Raw genomic sequence first — 15,772 nt, forward strand, 5'->3', positions numbered from 1 at the left:
TTCCAGAGTTCATAGAAACCACGCTTCATTAGACATGAACTAGGTCTGTGTGATGCGGTGAAAAACGTCTTAAATGAAGTGTGTAATTATGTCCAGACTTTCCTTTAGCGGTTACACAGAGTTTAGTCTGGGTTGCAGAAAAGGCTGGAAGTATTTTTCATTTAGACTTGCAGGTCTAAATTTATAACATGTCAAATGATGCTGCATTTTTACACAATTTAATGCACAGTTGCCATTTTTCATTTACATGAAAAATGTAAGCCTTTACATGGGAATGTCTGGGAGTGAATTTATATATTTATGGTTACAAATGCCTTCCTTATAAATTTGCTCACTACACTGAAAGTTCACACATTAATCGTATTTATCTCGTGTGATGCAGCATATTAAGCTGTTTATGGCTGCTAATGAAATTTTGCCATCCCGTTGTCAATGAGCTATAGACAAGTGTTCACTTTAATTTGAAAATCAGGCCTTTATTGTGAAGGGGATATTAGCAGCCTTAAGTGTGCACAAAAGTTGACTCTTGTTCAAAAGACAGACTGATCCAAAATGGAGAGCTTTTAACTGTATATACTTCTAAGTAAAGTCTGTACCATTGCAGTATGGACATTACCAATGTTGCAATCGATTGTTTGGAAGGCAATATTGCAGTTATTTCCAGTTGTGAATAAACACTTTGCATGCAAATAACAGAGTCAGTCTATTGATGGAGTCTCATTGTGGACAGGTGATATGGATGATAGTACTAAAAATGCAGCATGTCACAGTTGGAAGCCATAATAAAGTAGAAGAACAATTCAAATGTTGTGCAACCCCACTCTGGACAGCCCTACCTTGTTTTTTATTACAAAATTTAAAGGTAAAGTGGCTCTGTTAGTGGATAACACCCAGCTGTTATCAGCAATTACGGCTTAAATTATTATTATTAGAGAAAATACACAGTTAGTAGTGTGTGGGTGGATACTCAATTTGTACACTGGTTTGTCCTGTTTGTTCGGTTTAATATTACCCAGCAAGGGGCTACAGCCTTGATGCACAAATTTGAAAATATAATTTGACAGCAGTTTTTTCCTACAAGATAAATATGATACAAGGTTTTTTGTATACCACGTCATAAATAAAAATGAAACATACTTGGATATAGAAAATTTAATGCACAGATCAACTATTCATTTACGACTTAAGCAAAGCAAAAGGAAAAAAAACAATCCTACTTTAGTTATCTCTTCATTTGATTTAACAAATTATGTTGTACAAGTTGCACTTGTAAAAATAACTGATCTACCCGGTTGTCCAATTTCACAGATATAAATTGTTTGGAAAAGCTCGAAAAGAGATGCTGATGAAAACTAAATTGTTTTTCTAGAGATAAAAAGCCACACTTAACTGCAAATAACATTTAGAAAAAATAAGAAGAAGAAAAGACTTGATTTGTATCTATAGCATTCAGTCTCTCTGAGAAAGTTTTTCACAATGTTCCATCTATCAACACAACTTAAACTGATGCATGGAAATTAGAGCACAAAAGATGTTGGGCTCAGTAGAACCAGATGACTTTGCCCTCTTGTCAATAGGACTGTAAGACTCATTGCATTAAAATCACTGGGAACAAGCTGAGTTAAAATGCCCTTTCATCATTTCCGGAGGGAATATTGGAAGGATCTAGGAAATCAACAGAAAGAATGAGACAGAGAGCATAAGGCATGGCTGTACTTCCTTTACATTAGTTTTTTAAACGCCATCCAAGCATCCCCCCCGTTGTGCAGTCTTAGTCCCCGGTCATTGTCGCGGGATTTGAGAGCTTCTCTGCCAAGTGAGAGGCTTTGGCGACATATGTCACTTCAGTGAGTCTCCTGTCGCTTCTTTAGCAGTTTGAGTAGAATGGTGGGGAGTGAGGCGTGTCTGTGCAGCAGGAGAGGAGCAGCGTGAGGTGAAAGAGGAAAGACAAGTCAGAGATGTTTGTTCAAACAGACAGAGTGAAAGAGTTGCTTGAGTGAACTACTCATTGTTTTTTTACTCTTATATGGACATGTTGGCCTCGGGCCCCTGGCAAATGTGGAAGATGTAAAATGACTCAAGAACTGTGAGTATCGGTTACTTTAAGAAAACTTTGATTTTTCTGTTGAAAGGATGTTTCCTCCCCTTGAACTTGAGCAGATTTACATGTAAGACTATGACTGCTTGAATTTGGAATGTGTGCTGAAGTTGCGTGTGTCCTCAACTGAGACTTGTTATCGGAAGGAAGAAAGGAGGTGTGGGGTTCACTGTGTACAGCATGTGTTTGGCTGGATTAGTCGTGTAGTACTGACACTCTTCATGCCTTTGGCCGACTAATGGCTTAGGTAATACAATCCCTGCGGATTTGTGACTGTGATCTGCCATGTGTTCAGGTAATGGATCCCTTGGCTCCAAAAACAAATGCTTTGTTATGTGTTTACATAGGCGCCCCACGCTGCTCAGCACTCCAAGGATTTATTCTTTTAAAAAGAATGGTGTTGGGTTTGTTTGGCTTACCTTTGAAGAGGCTGGTTTGCAGGTCTAGTAATTTGCCTTCTTCACAATGTTCTTTGATTGTGCAGCAGTAAATTAGTAGATTTGCTGCTGGTGAATAAAACTGCCATGGGTTGTTGCTGTGCTTTGAACATCAGCAGAAGACAACACTTTTCATGTCTTTAAGGGCTGTGGGGATCCTACCTCACAAGGGCTTTGCAGACATTGCTGGTCTGATCTAGTCTGCTTGATTTGATCCATCCATCCATTTTCTGCCACTTATCCGGGGTCGGGTCGCAGGGGCAGCAGCTTCAGAAGGGAGGCCCAGACTTCCGTCTCCCCAGCCACTTCTTCCAGCTCCTCCGGGGGAACCCCAAGGCSTTCCCAGGCCAGCCGAGAGACATAGTCCCTCCAGCGTGTCCTGGRTCTTCCCCGAGGCCTCCTCCCGGTGGGACGTGCCCGGAACACCTCACCAGGGAGGCGTCCAGGAGGCATCCTGACCAGATGCCCGAGCCACCTCAACTGGCTCGACGTGGAGGAGCAGCGGCTCTACTCTAAGTCCCTCTCGGATGACCAAGCTTCTCTAAGGGAGAGCTCAGCCACCCTGCGGAGCAAACCCATTTCGGCCGATTGTATCCCTGATCTCGTTCTTTCGGTCATGACCCAAAGCTCATGACCATAGATGAGGGTGGGAACGTAGATCGACCGGTAAATCGAGAGCTTCGCTTTTTGACTCAGCTCTCTCTTCACCACAGCGGACCGGTACAGCGCCTGCTTCACGGCAGACGTTGCCCCAATCCGCCTGTTGATCTCCCGCTCCCTTCTTCCCTCATTCGTGAACAAGAACCCCAGATACTTAAACTCCTCCACTTGAGGCAGGACGACCCCCCTGACCCAGAGAAGRCACTCTACCCTTTTCTGGTTCAAGACCATGGCCTCGGATTTGGAGGCACTGAGCCCCATCCCGGCCGCTTCACACTCGGCTGYGAACCGYTCCAACGAGAGCTGCAGATCACGATCTGATGAAGCCAACAGGACAACATCATCCGCAAAAAGCAGAGATGCGATCCTAAGGCCACCAAAACGGATCCCATCAACACCTCGGCTGCGCCTAGAAATTCTGTCCATGAAGGTAATGAACAGAATTGGTGACAAAGRGCAGCCTTGGCGGAGTCCAACTCTCACTGGAAACGAGCCCGAYTTACTGCCGGCAATSCGGACCAGACTCTGACACCGGTCATACAGGGACCTGACAGCCCGTATCAAAGGGCCCGGTACCCCATACTCCCGGAGATCCCCCTACAAGGCCCCCCGAGGGACACGGTCGAACGCTTTCTCCAAGTCCACAAAACACATGTAGACTGGTTGGGGGAACTCCCATGCACCCTCCAGGAGCCTGCTGAGGGTGTAGAGCTGGTCCAGTGTTCCACGACCAGGACGAAAACCACACTGCTCTTCCTGAGTCCAAGGTTCGACTATCCGATGAACCCTCCTCTCCAGGTTTGGGCATGCCAGGTCTGACCGGCTTCATCCCCCACCACCGGAGCCAACTCACCACCAGGTAGTGGTCAGTGGACAGCTCCGCACCTCTCTTCACCCGAGTGTCCAAGACATACGGCCGCAGATCCRATGAAACKATGAYAAAATCGATCATCGAACTGCGGCCTAGGGTGTCCTGGTGCCAAGTGCACATATGGACACCCTTATGCTTGAACATGGTGTTCGTGATAGACAATCCGTGACAAGCACAGAAGTCCAACAACAGAACACCACTCGAGTTCAGATCGGAGGGGGGGCGTTCCTCCCAACCACGCCCCTTCAGGTCTCACCGTCATTGCCCATGTGAGCGTTGAAGTCCCCCAGTAGAACAAATCTTTTACTTATATTTTTAAACTAAGACAAAATGTTAGAGACTGCAGATGTTTTTGGTTCATAATGCATCCTATAAACCAAAAATAAGGTCGACTTTAACTCTTTCTGGATTTCTAGAAAGTTGCCAACATGCAGGTTGAAAAATCAAAAGTATAAAACAAAGTAACTTTCCTACACTCTAATCAGGTATCCCTCTATCTGCTCTAAGCTCAGATCTCTCTTGCTCTCTTGTAGCCTGAATGAACCGCGGATATTTTCCAACATGTTGTAGAAGATGCAGTTTTCCTTTACACTCATTTTTTTTTACATTCCTTTACATTTCCTGACTTTATATACTCACCTTACTAATGCTAAAAATATCTAATTTTGAATGATGTCTCTCTTCTTAGGATCCAAATTTTACTGCAACATGGACACACTTGTGTGTGATCAAAAAAGTTTAGATATTTTTAGGGTTTTGGTCACCTGCTAAGGCTGATCAATCAGGCAATCATCCAGCTCTTCTAACCAGCTCATTTCTCAATGCACATGAGAAATTCACAAAATCTTTTAAATACTACAGCAAAAATTTTTTTTTCTAATTTTACCATAGCAGAGGTGCCTAAAGTGTAACTCTTATGTGTCATTCAAGGATGATACAGATTTGGCTTGCAGCACAGCTGAGACAAAAAAAAGACACTGGACCTCCAAAATTTAGAAAATTAAAATTATTTTATTTTTAACACGACACGCACGCAAGACCACTCCGTTGTTTCAGATCTACAATTATTTGCAGATCATAATTCTGTTTTATGTTCAGTTTGCTGTGGAGCAGGTTACAATACAAAAAACACCCAAAGAAAAAAAAACTTTTTTTTCACCTGTCAGTACATTCAACTTGACCATTTTGGCACCTGTTCAAAAATGTTTTGACATCACAGGTTGATAGGTATGGGTTTGAGTAAAAGTATAGTTTTTGTTTTATACTCTAAACTAATTATTTTTGAAAAAGCTACCAATAAAAATATAGCTGTTTATTTGCAGAAAATTATAAATTATTAACATCACAATAATGTGGGGTTTTCAGACCAACACAAATAACACTTTCTAAGTTCAATAATGTTTGATGACAGCTTTAATGCTTTCCGCAAGTCTTTCACATATCAGTTGGATTCAGGGGATCACCTAATCCATACCTCACTAAGCAGAGAGATGCGCGCTTGTTATGAAATTGAATAGACAGTTGTATATTTCATGCATTAACCAATTTTGCATGGGTCGCCTAATTGTTAAGATAAAGGGAAGATTATGACATTGCTGTGAAATAAACACTGGACCAGATTAGTTTTTATTCTAAACCACAATAGATAATCCCTAACCCCCTAATGCAAATAATGCCCAATCTCTTAATTTGGTTTAATTGATACTAAATTAAAGAAGCTTAATCTCAAATCTAGTCCAAAACAATTGTGTTGTCTGTAGAGCCCGGGGTAGTTCGCAGCCGTTCTGCTGCATTACACTGTATGACTGCTGGAGGTCTCTGCCTTTATTCTCCTGATAGTGGGATTAGCTGCAGGGTGAACCCATTTGGCACAGGCACCCCTGACGCCACAGTCTCAGCGCTTTGAGAACTAAGCTGTGAAACACCGACTGACTTAGTCCAATTTATAGACTGCCATCTTGAATCTAATGATTGTAGCAGACGACAGCTAAGCCTTTCCTTTTGAGTTTACAGTAAGCATGTCATGGGGATGCCACCACCAGTCGGCTTAACAGTACAAATAAATGGTTATCGCATGACAAGTTGTCTCCTGTGTTAAATTGTCTCAAATCAATTGACCTTACCAAAAATGTTCATCAAAATTGAACAGGCATTGTTTTGGTCAGGTTATTAAAGTGCCATTACACCAGTTTTTTCTTTTACATTGCAATTGATCACATATTTATTCTAAAGGTGTCAGAAATAGACGTGTTAATTTCCACAGTAGAAAAATGTACACAGCAAACAACTAAAAGGTATATCAGCCAGTTGGAAAATCTTAGCGAAATGTTCCAGCACTTTAGCATATCTGTTAAGCAAGAAGACATGCATGTGTAATAAGTACATAACACTAAAAGTGTTATCATTTTGACTTGTACAAATATAAGAAAGGTTTTTATAAATATGTTAAGTAAAGTGTGATGTGCTCTATTTTCCTGGCTTAGTGAGAAAAATTATCTAACCAAAATCTCTAAGAATAGATCGGTCTAAAGTAAGAGAGAAACATGGGGGATCTACATCAAAACAAGAATAGCTCTCAGGCAAAACAAATAAAGGAATAAAACCATAACCCTGGAAAAAGAATAGCAAAGCAACCCAGGAACAGACTAATGAAATCCAGAGTCCTTAATTTTTATTTGTTGACTATGTTCACACACCAGGGTAATGTAAGAACTACTTCATCTCTCACTTTAAGTAAGAGCCTTAAACATGGAGACGGTCATCTCTATAGAGTAACGTATCAAGTTTAAAATACTCACCTGAAACCCAGGGTTCATTATGGCAGCTTAGATGACAAAGTCTCATGTTGACAGCAACAACATTGCGCTCCATGTGACAGATTTCACTTTGATAACAAATGCTTTTGTGTTTTAATGTTGTCGAAACCTACAATCTCATCACATCCTAGGAAAACAAGTCTTGCACTCTAATCTGTGAGCATCCCCGGATACATCACATTGCTCAACACAGGATTTCTGCTTTCCAATTTCTACCTTTGCAGGTCCACTGTGTCTTGCGAATTTCAAGTGAAAACAGCTGATCCACACATGTTTCCTGATTTTCTTCATAAAGAATCATGAGGAGGCCTGGCAATCTGCTACTAGTTCTGCTTTGGAGCTTTACATCCGGAGCCAGAAGCCTTAATATTCCTTTCGAAGGTAGGACTGACACAAAGCAAACTGAAATTATATTTAGTAGTTCTTGCTGACAGTCCTACTATGTCATGTTGTCTTACAACGCTTCATTGAAATGAATGATTTCTATAATATGGCATTCCCTTTTTGATGACGAAACACATTTGTTACCTTTCCAGAGCAAGAATGTTAACTGCTTTTAAAAACTCTTAGCAAACAATGAAAAGGTTAAGGTAAATTGTTTATGTGGCAAAGGTTTGAAGGCTTGTTTTAAAGTGATGAATACATGGCAATCAAGCATTCCTGTGCTATTTTAGGTCAGCGTTTGCTCAGATTACACAGGGTTTTTCTCTCAGCACCACATGAAGCAGAAAGAAACAGCTGAAAACAAACAAAAACAGACAGACTAAACAAATGTGTGAGTTGCAATTTAATTCTCGCTGCTTCGATTTAACACTTCTCCTTTTGTGTTTTTATTTTAAAGTGGAGCAACCTCCAATTATAACCAACCATACAGCAGGTCCCGTTATTGCTCTTCCTTTTGACAATACACTGACTATAAGATGTGAAGCCAGGGGTAACCCAGCACCAGAGTAAGTAATAGCAGTTTGCACAGATTAGATAAATCAGAGAAGTCTTGGTAAAAACACACTGTTAGAATCTGGGTACATATTTTACTCCAACAGATACACATGGATAAAAGATGGCCAGGAGCTAAACCTGCCAAACATCCCGACAGTCAAAACAGACAACAGAAATGGGACATTCATGTTTCACAACAAGCACTTTGCCCTGTTCAGGGGTAAATACAGATGCTTCGCTTCCAATAAGCTGGGAACTGCCATGACGGAGGAGATTGAAATCGTAGTTTCCAGTAAGTAAAGGCTACATATGAACATCAGAAAAATAACAAATTGTCACGATCGTCATAAAATCTTTTTTTTTTCTTTCAATGTTTGCATTTATTAGCTTCACCCAAGTTCCCAAAGGAAACATTTGATCCCATTGTCGTTAAGGAGGGCTATCCAATTACTCTTCACTGTAACCCCCCAGAAGGTGTGGCCCCACGTCAGATCTACTGGATGACTCAGGGTAAGCCTCATGCTCCTGTTTTATCTCATGTTGAAAACAAATTAATACTCACAAAAATATTTTTCTTTTAAGATTCAAGTTATTTACATTTTTGTTATGCTTCTGATGCAATGTTGGTGTGCCATGTACGTCAAAAACATATATATCCCTGGAATTCTTTTTCTAATTTGGTGAAAGTATTTTCACTAAACATTGAGGTTTGCGGCAAGAAACCTCAATGTTTGCTTTCACAATTTGAAATGGTAGACCAGGAGCAAATACTGTATAATTTTTAAAGTGAAAAGAAAAGCTGAGCAGTGTGTTGTAAAATTATATTCAGTTCCCTTTGCCAAGACTTTTTTCAACCACTTTTTGCTGCAATTATAGTTGTAATATTTTTTAAAAATTATGTTTCTACCAGCTCTGCACATTTAAAAGACCAAACATTTTTAATGCTTGTAAATTAACTCAAACTCAATAAGACAGGACGGACAGTGTCTATGAACAGCAGTTTTCAAGTCTCATCAGGCGTTTTCAGTTTAATCCTGTTTATGACTTTGGCTTTGACTCTTCTGTGTTTGGTCATAATCAAATTCCTTTTTGGCTGTGTTGCTAAATGCTGGCATTACATGATGCTTACTCAGGTACCATGGGTATACAAAGTTTTTAGTTTGTATATTCATGTTCACCACTTATTCCAGGGTTTGAAGTTGTAAATCATTCAGTATTGCCACACTGTGAAACAAGTCTGCATATAGAAATTCAAGTTTGTGCATGTGCAGGAGTTTCATATATCTGTAGAAAACAAAGGTGTGGAAAAAACAAGCAAAGTGAAATTGGTTTAAATGAAATTAGTTGTTTCATAATAATTGTATTATGAAACCTTAACTCTTTCAACTTTATTATCCTTCATTTTATTAAAAGCTTTTCAGCCAATTTTTGACCTACATCTGTAGTGTTTAAACTATCTCCAACATCTGTGTGGCAAATAGCTGGAAGTATGTGAGCATTCACAGTTTTGGGATATTATAAAATTCAAAGTCAGGCAGTCTGAGGAGCTCAAGGGGTGATGTTTGTCATCTTAAACCTAACAGTAATAAAAATGTTTAAATTCTGATCGGCCTTTTGGACTTTATACAGATGTTGGATCATTGAAATCCAACATCTTGTTTATAAGAGAGTCATGTGACGCTTGTTAAAACCTTCTAAATTTTGAATCAGTTGTGATCAGTTGATTTACTGGGAAAAGCATTTTAAGAACCGAATCTGGACAAACATATTTTTCAGCCTCTGCAGTCAGTTCTGTGCCATACTTTAAACTGAAAATAGTGTGTTGTTGTATTCTGGCTCAAACTCAATGAGAGAGCGCAGTGAGATGACGGACTCTTGTGTCTTCTTTGACTTTTGCTACTCTGCTGTATTAGTGATGCACGTGTGTAATTCTTCCAGACTAGAGACATTATTTGCATGCATACGCCATTCAAAATAGATGCAAAACATGTGTGCTTTCACCTTTTTAAATCCTGATACACCGTGAACCTGTCTATATCTTGAAGGGATTTACGCCCTGGGATCAAAGTATTTGTGATCATTGCGGTAGAGACAGCAATTCACAGTGAATGAAAATTACTGGAGCTGTTGTCCTTTAGAAAAAAATGTTGTGGTTAGGTATTAGGCAAGTGTTTATAACCTTTGCAATTGAACCTTTTAGGCTTTAATAGCTGTCTAGTTAAAAATTCACAATGAGCCAAACACTCTTTTTCTTTTATGGTAAGTTTAAAAAAAAATCTAATTAAATGGTTGTGGCGGTGGTGCAGGGGTAAAACGCACAACTTATATATGGAGGCCTGTGGCCTTAATTTTGCCGTCACAAGTTTGAGTCCCAACTTGATGACCTTGCTACATACCTACCCCCTCTGCCACAACACACTTTCCTGTCTGACTATTATCAAATAAAGGATACTTTTGCCAGAATTTTTTTTTTTTTAAGTAAGCAAGTAAGCATGTAAAGGTTTGCAAATTTCCACAGAATTACTTTGCACAGTCAGTGTATGCACATAGTTGACACCACAAGTTTATATAAACTGAACTGAATGACATGTAACCTCACACTCCTTCTCAACCCTACAAGGAAGCAATTTAGCATTATTATTAATCAGACAAGACGTGTCTCAAAAATAAAGAAGGTCTTTGTCCTGTAATGCCTCTGTAAATTATAACCAGGATTTTTATGTTGCCTTTGGAGTAACGGCTTCTTCCAGCCCAGTTCTTCTTTCAGTGTGGACAAAGACATTTAAATGGCATAATGGCTTGGCATTCTAGTGCAGGTTCTGAAAATAGTATTTAAGGATGGAAAAGAACTATGGACATCCTCAGTTTTCTTCTTGACATCTTGACTGACTTGTTTTGATTTTCCATAAAACCACATAGGAATGCTGTTTGGAACGGTGATTTGACTTACAGCTTACAAAACAGCTAAACAATCTGGTGGTCTTTAAAGCTCTGACTTTGAAATGAGTCATAACAACTTCTCTAATTATATAAGCATTTGATTCAATGTCAGATATAGAGAAATGAAGATTATGGGTAGTATATGTAAACATCTGGTTTCAGATCCTAATAACCTAATAAAGTTGTATATCTACAAAAAATAAAAACAAAATAATAAAAAAATGAGATAATGAGGGATAAAGCAGCTAGTAAGTTCAGCAGATACCCGTCAGAAACTTCTAGCGTGATACAAAACAAACTTAAAGGACTCGTAAAGTACCTGGAATTACAGAGATATGCTCGGTATGTCTTTGCTCTCTCTTGCTGCTTGCACTCAGATGTTCATGTGCACGAAAGGAATGAACACAATAATTCAAATCTCGGCATGTTTCACCTCTGTTCACACCTGAATAATCATTTCACAAGCTTGATGTGATTTGTTTCAGAAAAACACAGACTGGGCTGTATTAGGTGGATGTTTAATTATCTGAGATCTGCCATTGTTGACGTTTTTATTTTCTACACAATGCGCCATCCAGGGTTTTTCAAATGTATGCACCATCTTGGATGACTCCCTGTGAAGTAGTGGCTGCATTTAAGTTGAATGGCATTAAAGCTTCCCACTTGAGACGCGGAAATTCATCTCCAATCTGGAGTCTTGTCCCGCCATCTTCAAGAACAAAGTGATTTACTGTATAAAAAGTAACCTCAGACTTTGTCTGAAGTGCTCCTGCAATGGGAGGGGGAATCCTGCTTCTGTTGAACTTCTTACAAGTTCTCATCTTTCTCCGACAAACCAGACGAATGTCTGAAAAAAAAAACTACAAGAGTTCTTCAAGTGCTCAGGAGGAGACGCTTACTGATGCACTGAATGAAAACGTTTGGGGACAAATTCAGCTTCAGTGTTGCTATGACTTGCCACATGTATGTGTCCAGAGACAACAATCACTGTATGCCCTGAGCATGGTGAAACAGTTGTGTGTTGAAGAGCTTTCTTTTTTCTTAGATAATATCAAAACATTGCCATGATGATGTGCATCTGAGTGAAATTGTGTTTAGTGAAGTTGTCTATAGATCATTTGTAAATTTAAATAAGGTTTCTTTATTCACACTAATAAAACCACAAGTGGCTGATGGCTATATCTGTTAAACTCAGCTCATGGATTGATAATTCACTGAACTGTAAATCTATGTGAAACAAATTTGCTTTCATGGAGCACGATTAGATGAGGAATCGCTTACGGGTGTTTCCATTTAATTTATCACATATTATACTCCTGTGTATTCTACTTTGTCATTAAATCTCATAAGTGATTTTCAAATGCAAAAAAGAAATGTCAGGAAACAGACATTTTTGATATTGACGTCTTTATTGATTCAGATATGCTGTTTTCTAGGTCTGCAGCACATAAAGCAGGATGAGAGGGTCTCCATGGGAACCGATGGCAACCTGTACTTTGCTTATGCCTTACCACAAGACAGTCGCAAGGACTACGGCTGCTTCGCTGCCTTCCAAAGGATACGCACTATTGTCCAGAAAACCCCCTTGTCCGTCAAGGTGGAGAGATGTAGGTTTAACCAAAACCCTGACGCTCTTTTTAAATTCACTATTACAGACGTGTTTCTGCTCATTTTCAATGGTTTTAATTCTAAGCAGGAGGGGTTTGTTATGTCATGTTTATGCCCAACGGAAATCATAGTCCGGCAAACGCATTTTAGGAAACCAAAGCACATCTGTCCCTAGCACTATTAATGTCACGATTTTTTGTTTCAGTGGAACCGGAGAACAACTCTTCTGAGAGTGTCAGTGCCAGTAAGTGACAGTGAAAGACTTGGTGTGTGACTATCTAATCAGAAAGTTGATTTGTGTTTTGCTAAAATATACTGTTAGCCATCTGATTCTAAGCATGCTTGTGTGGTTTTAGCGGTACTTGATTTATTTTGCCCACAAATGAGGAAGATTGTTGTTTGTCAAACCGTCCATAGCGCTACCAGTTCGAGCACCCAGCCTACTGCTGCCCTCTGGTGTCCAAACAGAGAAGCTGATGCTGAAAGGACAGGATCTGCACCTTGAGTGTATACCAGGAGGATAGTATGTTCATCTTACTGTATCACTATCATTTGTAAACATGGGCTGGTATGAGATTCTTTGATTTTGATAACATTATTATGATGGTATCTCATATAGTGTTTTTTTTTCAACAAAAAATTTACAATTGTCTAATTACGTCACTGCAGACAACAGCTTTGAGAGGAAGTGCACTGCAAACAATTTTCTTCACCAAGGGTTCTAATATTTTTGCAGAGACTTTGTGATAAGATGGAACAAGGGTGGCTTTATTATGGATTAAATTTGTTTGGGTTGACAGGCTGCAGTCAGCTGTTGAAATAGCATGCTGCTTAGCTTGACAACAGTAATTAAAAGAAAAATATGAACAAGATGAATTAAACTTTTGGAGAAGGTATGAAATAATATTTTAGCAGTTTGAAAGTAGTAACCTAAGCTTGCTAGCAACCTCATGCATATTCACCATTATGTCTTGTTTAGCGTTGTATTTTCTAACATTTTTGCTCTTTTATGTTGTAGTCCCACTCCTAAAATAACATGGATGAAAATGGGAGAAACTCTAACTGATCGGATAAAACTGGATAACTTTAAGAAGCTGTTGACCATCAGTTCTGTGGATGAAAAGGATCAGGGGAAATACATGTGTATGGCTGAAAATTCAGCCGGAAAGGCAGACCATTACTTTGATGTGATTGTAGAAGGTTAGTCTTTACTGACAGAACCAATGACCCATTGTTTTTTGCTGAGACAAACATAGTTCTTTTTGACATCTTCCAGAGCCACCAACATGGCGTGCAAAGCCTCCCCAGAACCAGCTGTCTGTGATCGGGTCAGACGTTTTCATTAAGTGCTCAGTAGATGGAAAACCAACCCCAGTGATAACGTGGAGAAAAAATGGAAAAATACTCCAAGGTCAGAAACAATAATGTGGTGTTTTGGTTCTGTTGCTCATCACATTAAGGAGGACACTTAAAGCATGTCCAGCAACATTTAAACCACAGAACCTGGAGTTCATTGTGTCATTTCACTGCTTTAAGTGTTGTACAGGGTTGATTAGAGAGACTTTGTTGCAAAAGCATACCGATTCTAGATGTACAGTGAAACTATTGAATTTACATGGAGTACTGTCTTCATTGCATCTCGCTAAGGGGTATTCAGTTTTAATTTCTCCACAGAGAGCATATGTATAATTAATGACTGGGGAGATACATGTGTATGCATTCCCTCCATTGGCTGCCTGCTCCTTTTAGAATTGATTTTAAGATCTTGCTTTTAGTTTTTGAATGTCTTAATGGTTTGTCACCTCTTTATCTTTCTGAGCTTTTACATCCTCACATCCCCAGTAAAACTCTAAGATCTCAACCTCTTGGCTGTTCCCAGAACCTGGCTTGTTGCCACGGGAGACAGAGTCTTTTCAGCCACAGCTCCCAGGCTGCTGTGATTTCTACTGGAGCTTTAAATGAATTAAAATCTTTTCAAATTGGCTTTTAATTCCAGAGAGCATCAGGTCACTCTTTTATCTTTTATATCTTTTACTGGTGATTTTTTATTGTTTGTCAACTTTGTATTTCATGATTGACCTGTTCAGCACTTTGTTTACCTTTGGATTTTAAATGGCATCATGAATTAACGAATCAGAGTTGATTTTATAAGCTTATTTTTCTAAAGCTAACCACGTTAAGCATCATTATTGAATGCATTTTATAGAAAAGCAAATGGCTTAAATAGTTAAATCATATCAAAAATATTTTCAACATTATTAGTTTGTCCTGCATTCTTTATTTGATTACTTCATATTCTGCAACTCAAAATATGTCATCAAATGTTTCTTCTTATTAAAAACTACAGTTGGAGCTTCAATCTGAAAATCACTTCAAAATCCCAAAAATAATCACTGAAAATTGTTTTCTTGATAATTACAGAAAATGTTCTAATCAAAGATTTGTTCTCTTGTGATTAAAAAATGCTTTTTGGTACAAAGAATCCATTTGAAGGGGGGAAAAAAAGCACATTCAGATTTTCTACTGAAAAAAAAACTAATTGTGTCTTTGGTCCTGATGGCTTTGACATTCTGTTGTTATCAGATGACAGAGAGAACAACAGACGAGTGCTTGACGAAACTGTGATGCTGCACAAGGCCGGGCCAGAGGACAGCGGCGTCTACCAGTGCGAGGCCTCCAATCCTCATGGCAGTGTTCTTGCCAACATTAATGTCTTAGTCATGAGTGAGTAAGATCGCAAGATTTCAACCATGCGCAGCCTGCCAGGTCTCTTGCTGCAAACACAGAGGGCTATTCCTTTTAGCATACTCTGTGCAAAGGAAATGTGGTTAGATAGGGGGTTCTAAAGAATGGGTCTATGTATTCTGCTATTTATAGCCTCGTATTTAAGCTAGTATAATCTCTCTTCCCTCAACGTGCTCTTAGATATGGCACCTCTTATGCTGACAAAGGACTTCCAAGAGTATGCAGTGATAGAAGGAGGGGACATTGTCATGAACTGCAGTGTTTTCAGCTCTCCTCAATCCAATATTTCTTGGTAAGAACAATCTGCCATACTTCTCACAAGGCTGGTTTTCCATCTTTTTTTGTGTTAAAATAATAAAAACCTCTATCATGTCCCCTTTATTTACATCTGAAACAGACTATATTTAAGCTAATACAGCAAGCAGCAAAGAAATTATTCTGATTTGAATATATTTACATGTCAGATGCAAAAACATCTGGTTTTAGAAAAAGCTTCTATTGAGATTGATCTAAGTAAATTCTGGTGATTATATTTGGACCAAACAACTCAGGTTGATGTCTTCTTAGAAATACTTGCATTTTCTGCAGAACTCTGACTTGTGAAAAGGCTTTTATTTAATGCACCTTTAGAATTAACTTACCATCTCCTTTTCCTTTA

The 15,772-nt window shown here is 39.1% G+C and overlaps 1 protein-coding gene across 6 annotated transcripts in view; it reads left to right on the plus strand.

The window, feature by feature from the left end:
- Positions 1-15,772, plus strand: part of LOC103467235 (neural cell adhesion molecule L1-like protein) — a 70,296-nt gene that overhangs the window by 21,859 nt on the left and 32,665 nt on the right. For 5 of the 6 annotated variants that reach the window (XM_008413440.2, XM_008413435.2, XM_017305983.1 and 2 more), the window contains exons 2-12: positions 7,107-7,263; positions 7,724-7,832; positions 7,926-8,113; positions 8,209-8,331; positions 12,198-12,368; positions 12,575-12,613; positions 12,787-12,892; positions 13,388-13,569; positions 13,646-13,780; positions 14,953-15,093; positions 15,295-15,406. In XM_008413440.2, the coding sequence (XP_008411662.1) occupies positions 7,182-7,263; positions 7,724-7,832; positions 7,926-8,113; positions 8,209-8,331; positions 12,198-12,368; positions 12,575-12,613; positions 12,787-12,892; positions 13,388-13,569; positions 13,646-13,780; positions 14,953-15,093; positions 15,295-15,406 (1,388 nt within the window). In that variant the 5' untranslated portion in view covers positions 7,107-7,181. Of the gene's footprint in view, positions 1-1,969; positions 2,087-7,106; positions 7,264-7,723; positions 7,833-7,925; positions 8,114-8,208; positions 8,332-12,197; positions 12,369-12,574; positions 12,614-12,786; positions 12,893-13,387; positions 13,570-13,645; positions 13,781-14,952; positions 15,094-15,294; positions 15,407-15,772 lie in introns of those variants that run through there. The other variant, XM_008413436.2, reaches the window with a different exon arrangement.

Source organism: Poecilia reticulata, linkage group LG7 (genome assembly GCF_000633615.1).
Source record: "Poecilia reticulata strain Guanapo linkage group LG7, Guppy_female_1.0+MT, whole genome shotgun sequence".
In the NCBI taxonomy this organism is placed as follows: Eukaryota; Metazoa; Chordata; class Actinopteri; order Cyprinodontiformes; family Poeciliidae; genus Poecilia; species Poecilia reticulata.